Source organism: Centropristis striata, chromosome 14 (genome assembly GCF_030273125.1).
Source record: "Centropristis striata isolate RG_2023a ecotype Rhode Island chromosome 14, C.striata_1.0, whole genome shotgun sequence".
Lineage (NCBI taxonomy): Eukaryota > Metazoa > Chordata > Actinopteri > Perciformes > Serranidae > Centropristis > Centropristis striata.
In genome coordinates, this window is record NC_081530.1 from 34,970,290 (window position 1) to 34,977,387 (window position 7,098).

At 43.9% G+C, this 7,098-nt stretch overlaps 1 gene segment (V, D, J or C); it reads left to right on the forward strand.

The window, feature by feature from the left end:
* The first annotated feature begins 713 nt into the window (after positions 1-713).
* On the forward strand, positions 714-5,248 carry LOC131984422 (immunoglobulin kappa variable 4-1-like). The segment is given in 4 exon segments: positions 714-878; positions 986-1,313; positions 4,395-4,542; positions 5,180-5,248. Coding segments are annotated over 4 exon segments (636 nt in total).
* Positions 5,249-7,098: the final 1,850 nt, after the last annotated feature.

The window sequence follows — 7,098 nt, forward strand, 5'->3', positions numbered from 1 at the left end:
TTTGACTTACTTCCAACATCCAGTCTGGTTCCTCCACCGAACGTGTACCACAGTGATACAAACTCATTGAGCCGCCGTACAAAAACCTCTCACTGTAGAGAGACACGGCTCTCTGACTTTGACACAAACAAACTCACCAAGATAGGTCTCTGTTAGAAGATTTTACAGATAACATGGAAACTGATAACAACAACACAATGCAACAGATTTCCTTATGCACATTTATATACAATGCAGTATATTTATTTTACTTGCACATATATTAAATTAGCTCAGATTGACTTCATTGTAAATGTGTCTTTGATTTCTCCAGCTACATACAATGTCTTTAACACAGAACACCTTAAAAACAGACAATACACAGTATAATATATATACAATTGTACTAATGGGCAGCTAGCAGCCAAAGAGTCACACATATAATACATGAGAGCAAATACAATAAGTGTCTGATGCAGTCATCCTGAGATCAACACGTACATTTAACAGGTAATAACAGACTTTTATAGTTGTTCCGGTCAGCTCTTGGGACCCTGAATCAAACATTTTGAAGTTTTCCAAGAAGTAAAACCAAATAAAAACTGTATTTTAACATCCTTAAACAACACTCTGATGATGCTGATGATCAATGGATCAATCAGTTGATCAGAGTAATCCAGGTCCCTGTTGGAGTCAGTCAGAGCATTTCCATAGAGAGCCACTTTGCATCAGCAGCACCATGCTCCAGTGCTCTGGGAGACTTTATAGTCCTGAGAGTTGAACACTGGATGACTGACAGCTGTCCTTCATGACAACAGAAGCCACAGAAATCCTCCTCATCAAAAACATGACTTTGATCTGCGTCCTCATCTGGACTCTCCTCTGCTGCTGCTTCACAGGTAAAGTCCAGAGAATCAAACTCCTCTCCTCTATCAACATCCGTCCCTCTGAAATGAAGCCCACAAAACCATGACGCTGCTTTATGTTTCTGTCTCTGTGTCCTCAGAGTCCAGAGGACAGGTCACAGTGACTCAGTCTGGAGCAGTGAGGTCTGCTCCGGGAGGCTCCGTCTCCATCAGCTGTAGGACCAGTCAGGATGTTTATGTTATTTTATTCAACCACTGTTTAGCCTGGTACCAACAGAGAGATGGAGAAACTCCTAAACTGCTTATTCACAATGCTAGCACTCGTCATTCAGGGACTCCAGGTCGTTTTACAGGCAGTGGATCAAACTCTGACTTCACTCTGACCATCAGTGGAGTTCAGGCTGAAGATGCAGCAGTTTACTACTGTCAGAGTTATCATGAGATCAACAGTCAGGATGTGCTCACACAGTGAAAAAGCGTCGTACAAAAACCTCCCTCAGTCAGCAGAACAGAAACAGAACTGACTGCTGCAGCTGGAAGCTACTGCAGAGACTGACACACTTCACTGGACACACACACACACACACACACACACACACAAAATAGTCACTGGTTGAAGCTCACTGGTCAAATAAACTGATACTCATGCTGGAGGCCAACAGGATGAAACTGACAAGATAATATTGTTGTTAAGTGCCATGCTCTGTGTATGGTTTACTGCAGTTGGTTGAGATTAATAGCTTGTCTCATACATTGTATCCCTTATATTTCATGTCTGTAAAGGCTTGTGTGAGTGACAGACAAATGTTTTACATTGAGGCTAATTACTCACGTGTCTACATATTCATATATAATCTCTTTTTGTAGATCTCTTTTTTGAGTTGGAGCCAAATGCAGGAGAATGCAGCCAACTGGAACTTAATAAAGGAACTCTATATCCAAGTTTTGTGGATACAAACAAAACAAACCTGAGTCCACTGAAAGTTTGGACTTAAATCCAAACTGATGTGATGAGGGGATGAAGTGCAGCTGGAGGAAAAGCTGAAAAGCTGAAAAGCTGAAAAGCTATGATTGTGTGCCACTGCTTATTAATAGTGTTTCTCATAGAGAATCAGGGACTCCAGATCATTTTACAGGCAGTTTTATCAAACTCTGACTTCACTCCACGGCTATATAAATAAACCAACAGTTTGTGAAATAATTAAAGATGTTTATTAAAGTAATTGCAGACATTATTATGTTATTTCATCATACATTTTCACAACAAATTTACTTTCGTCATAACAGGATTGTTCCCAGAGACACTTTAATTTCTAAAACAAAACATATGGAGTTGAAAGAACCAAGTATATTATCTCATCATTAAGAATATATGTAATCTAATATTATTAGTCGTATCAATGAAATATCTGCGAAATAGTGAAAAATCTCTGTTATAAATCCCCACAGCACAAACACATGAATTCAAATGTCTTGTTTTAATAAACCGACGTGTTAAAATATAAGTAAATATAAATCTATGACCATATATGACAAAAAAAGCATTAAAAATTCATATTTAAAACTCAGAACTGTTTGGCATGTTTTGATGCAATATATTAACTCAAATGAAGAAAGATGTTTTTACTCATGAAACTAGATTTGAATGTTTCCACACGACATTAAAGTTTAAAGGTGTATTTTCACTGGAGTTGATTCCAGTCAAATCTAGTTTATATTATTTTACCTATAAAATGTGAAAAATAATAAAACATTGCCGGTTATAATTTCCCTCAGCCCAAACAGATGAATTCATATTTACTAAATCAACAGTCTGTATACATTTAAATATAAGTAAATATAAGTTTATGACCATATATGACTAATAAAAGCATTAAATCTTTACATTGGAGGAGCTGGAACCAGCAGATATTTGAGGTAAAATGACTAAAATGATTATTTGATTATGAAAACAGCTGCAACGAGTGGATTAATCTGCTAATTGTTGCAGCTCTATTCTCACACATCACACGAGGACTCTGAGGAAAGAAACACACTTTTCTCTGATTAACAGCAAATCTCAATGAAAGCTCGTCTTCTTCTTCTCCTTGTGGAAGACTTTTCCATCTGCCTGCTTCCTCCAGCTCAGTGTGACGTCGTCATTCAGCCCCTGGTCCTTCAGCTTCTGTTGGAGCTGACAAACATTATGACTCACACAGAGAGATCACATTCTGCATTGGTATTTACATTTCATCCTCTGGAAGCTCTTTTTCAGGGTTTTTCCCCTCAGATGATAGTTTGTGACTTTCAATGTTTCTTCTCCTGTAAACGCTCAGGCTTTTCTCATGTTGCTGAATTGTATTTGTATTTGTATTGTAATTGTATTTCTTGATACGTTTGGTGACACATATAAGTTTTTACTGCAACCGTAACTAAGAGAAGAAGGTCCGACTGGCTTTGAGCTCTGAGCAATAAGGTGAAACGGTGTGAATACGAATTTGTAAATCTGACACCAGGTACCCTCAGAGTTTAGCAGGAGGAGTCGTTTTTTCCCCCTTTCCCAAACTCAAAAAACAAGAGGAGCGTTGCTGGCAGTGGATTAAACAGCGTGGTAGAGCCCACTGTCAACATAAATCTCCAAGATCAAAAGACACACATATGTCTGCTCCAAGGTAAACTGCTAGCTAGCAAACATGAGCTAACTAACGATTGTCTAGCTGTTAGATGAGATAACCCAAACCGGATTTAACAGTTATGGTTCCTGTCAACTAGTATTCTTACCACTACTAGTGCAGAACTAGTCCAACAAACTAGGCTGATAACAGTCCTGGAAGCTTGACGGGCATAGCAACAGAAACTAAGGGGGCGGAGCTTTTGCTAACTGTTACTGTCCAAAACATTATAATGTTAAAACATATGGTTTGTTAATGATTTTGCTGTATTTAATATTTTAAATGTCTCTTTATCTGTTTCCTACTCAGACTGTTTCTTTTACTGCTTTAATGTGAATTCACTCTCTGAGGGTCAATAAAGTTTTTTCTCATCTTATTTTAAATTTGCTTCCAACAGTCATTTGTTTGCTCAGTTTTTCGATAAAATTTGAATAAAAAGATGATTTACCTGCTTCAGCATTGCCTCCATCACATCATTGCCAATCAGACTCATCACCCAGTTCAAAGATGCTTAAAAAAACAATGAAACATGATCATTTCCGATATTTCTGCTTGGATAAAAATCAGCATCCTGTTTATATAAAAGTGTCATCAGTTAGTTTTGTCCTGTCTGTGGTTAGTTTAGAGCTATACTGCAGCCCGCCACCAGGGGGCGGGGTTTATCAGTAAGATCTAAGCAGTTACTTCCTCCATCTGTTGATATTCTCACATTTAAGTCACCACAAACTTATTTTCTGCAAACCTAAATCTGATATGAATACTGTTTGAATCAGTGGTTACCACTTAGCTGGAGTGTTGCAAATGAATGCAAACTTCCAGTCACAGTTCTTGTCCCCCCATACTCCAGAGGATCTGAAATCTGCTACTGCACATGCCTCCGTCCCCCTGTAATTATCAGGTTCCCCTGGGTTCCAGTGGCTGAACGAGGAGTTACTCCCATTGGACCACTTCCAGGAGTCTCTGAAAAGGCCGATCCAGACTTGTCCTCCTGCTGGAACCAGCTCCTGGACCTTCTGGTTCTCTGTCAGGTCTCTCACACTGGCCAGGTCTGTGTGGTGTTCTCTGCAGTAGCTCTGGGCCTCAGTCCAGGTCATGTAGTCGTTAATAAGGACAAATGTCACATCCAGCCCTGAAAACAGAGCACAGGGAAATGCTGTGCAGAGGCACCATAACACACAACACTGATGCATACTTTATTTGAGTTTTACTACATATGAATATTTTTCTCAGCAGTTTGATGTTTCTTAATGAATGTCAGCATGAAGCTGAAGTCACCGTGGAGCTGTGTGCATATCAACTCCTTCTCTTGCAGCCCTGTTGACTGAGACAGTGACGTGGGATAAACCTGTTAATGATGGAGCTCTTTATATAAACCTGCAGCTTCTCACAGTGAAATGACTGCTGGACTCACAACCATCTGCTTTAAATGACCTTCATGTAAGTGAAGACAGAGAGGCAAAGAGCAGCAGAGAAGGGGAGAGGTCAAAAAGCTCAACTGGAATGTTTTAACTTCACTGCTGGATATTCTCACCTCTGACATCAGAGCAGACTGCCTGTTGGTTGTCTGTGCAGCGGACATCATACCATAGCCCATCCTTCATTATTGTGCAGTGTTCTTCACTTGCTGCATTGTTTGGTTGTCCAGTCTGCCATCGTCTGAACTCCTCCTCCCCGTGTTTGTAGAAACTTGTGTCTGACAGTGACCACCTCCAGCTGTTCACATCATCGTACAGCCCGATCCAGGCGAGCTGAAACACATATTTGATTGTAATATAAAGAATTGGACCCTGCTCTTTAGTTCAGGGAAATATTTTTATGTAAAATTTGCATTTACTGTGTTGATACTGCCTATCAGTCTGATCCTCACATATCACACACATCATCAACTCGTCACTTACAGCTGGCGTGTTTCCCAACACCTTCAAACAGGCCCAGGTGACTCCACTGCTCAAGAAACTATCACTGGACCAGAGACAGGTGGGAAACTACAGACCTGTCTCACTCCTGCTATTCCATTCAAAAATTCTGGAGCGCACAGTCTTGAACCTCTCCTCCAAGAATCGCCACCTTATCGTGGTGGAGTGATCCTGGGAGCTGTGTTGTTGGGAGCAGCAGCTCCAGGTAGGGTCTCCCAAGGCAAAGTGGTCCCAGGGGAGGGGCCAGACTAAGAGCAATTCAAAAGACCCCTATGAAGCGGACTCATGAAGATCGGTGAACCTCGCCCGGCACGGGTAAACCGGGGCCCCCTCCTGGAGCCAGACCCGGGAGGGGAGCACGCAGACGAGCGTCTGGTGGCCGGGCTTTTGGCCATGGGGCCCGGCCGGGCTCAGCCCGAAAAAGCCACATGGATCCGCCGACCTGTGGCCCACCCACCGCAGAGTGGGGCATAGGGGTCGTGTTCAATGTGAGCAAGGCGGCAGGTGATGGCGGGTACCTGGGCATGCTGACCCCCGGCTCCAGCGGCGAGCTCTGGGGACGTGGAATGTCACCTCACTGGCGGGAAAGGAGCCCGAGCTTGTGCGGGAGGTGGAGCGTTACCAGCTAGAAATAGTTGGGCTCACCTCCACGCATAGCCTGGGCTCTGGAACCAAACTCCTGGAGAGAGGCTGGACTCTCTCTCCAGGCCAAATATCGATGATCGATTTTATTATCGGGTCATCAGATCTGCGGCCACATGTTCTGGACACTCGGGTGAAGAGAGGAGCAGAGCTGTCAACTGATCACCACCTGGTGGTGAGATGGATCAGGTGGCGGGGGAGGATGCTGGACAGACCTGGCAAACCCAAACGTGTACTGAGGGTGAACTGGGAACGTCTAGCGGAGGCCCCTGTCTGCAGGGTCTTCAACTCACACCTCCGGAAGAATTTCTCCAGCATCCCGGGTGAGGCTGGGGAGATGGAGTCCGAATGGGCCATGTTCAAAGCCTCATTTGTTGATGCGGGGCTTGAAAGCAGGGCTTGGCCCAAGCTGTGTTCAGCGGGGGAGGAGACTTACTGACCCGCCCTGTGGATGCCGTCAGACGGTGGAAAGAGCACTTTGAGGAACTCCTTAATCCCGCCAACACGTCTTCTGTGGAGGAGGCAGAGTCTTAAGACTTGAGGAAAGACTCATCAGTATCCCTGGCAGAGGTCGCCGAGGTTGTCAAAAAACTCCGGGCGGCAAGGTGCCAGGGTTGGATGAGATTGGCCCTGAGATGCTGAAGGCTCTGGACACTGTTGGACAGTCATGGTTGACACGCCTCTTAAGTGTCGCGTGGAGGTCTGGGACAGTGCCAGTGGAGTGGCAGACATGGGAGTCATGGGAGTTTGCTCATCCAGTCTACATGTGTTTTGTGGACTTGGAGAAGAACTACGACCGTGTCCCTCGGGGAGTCTTGTGGGGGGTACTGAGGGAATATGGGGTACCGGGCTCGTTGCTACGAGCTATCCGGTCCCTATATAACCAAAGTGAGAGCCGTGTTCGCATACTTGGCACAACGTCAAACACGTTCCCGGTGGGTGTTGGCCTCCGCCAGGGTTGCCCTTGTCTCCGATTCTGTTCGTGATTTTCATGGACAGGATCTCAAGGCGCAGCCGGGGAGAGGAAGGGATCCGGTGTGGTTA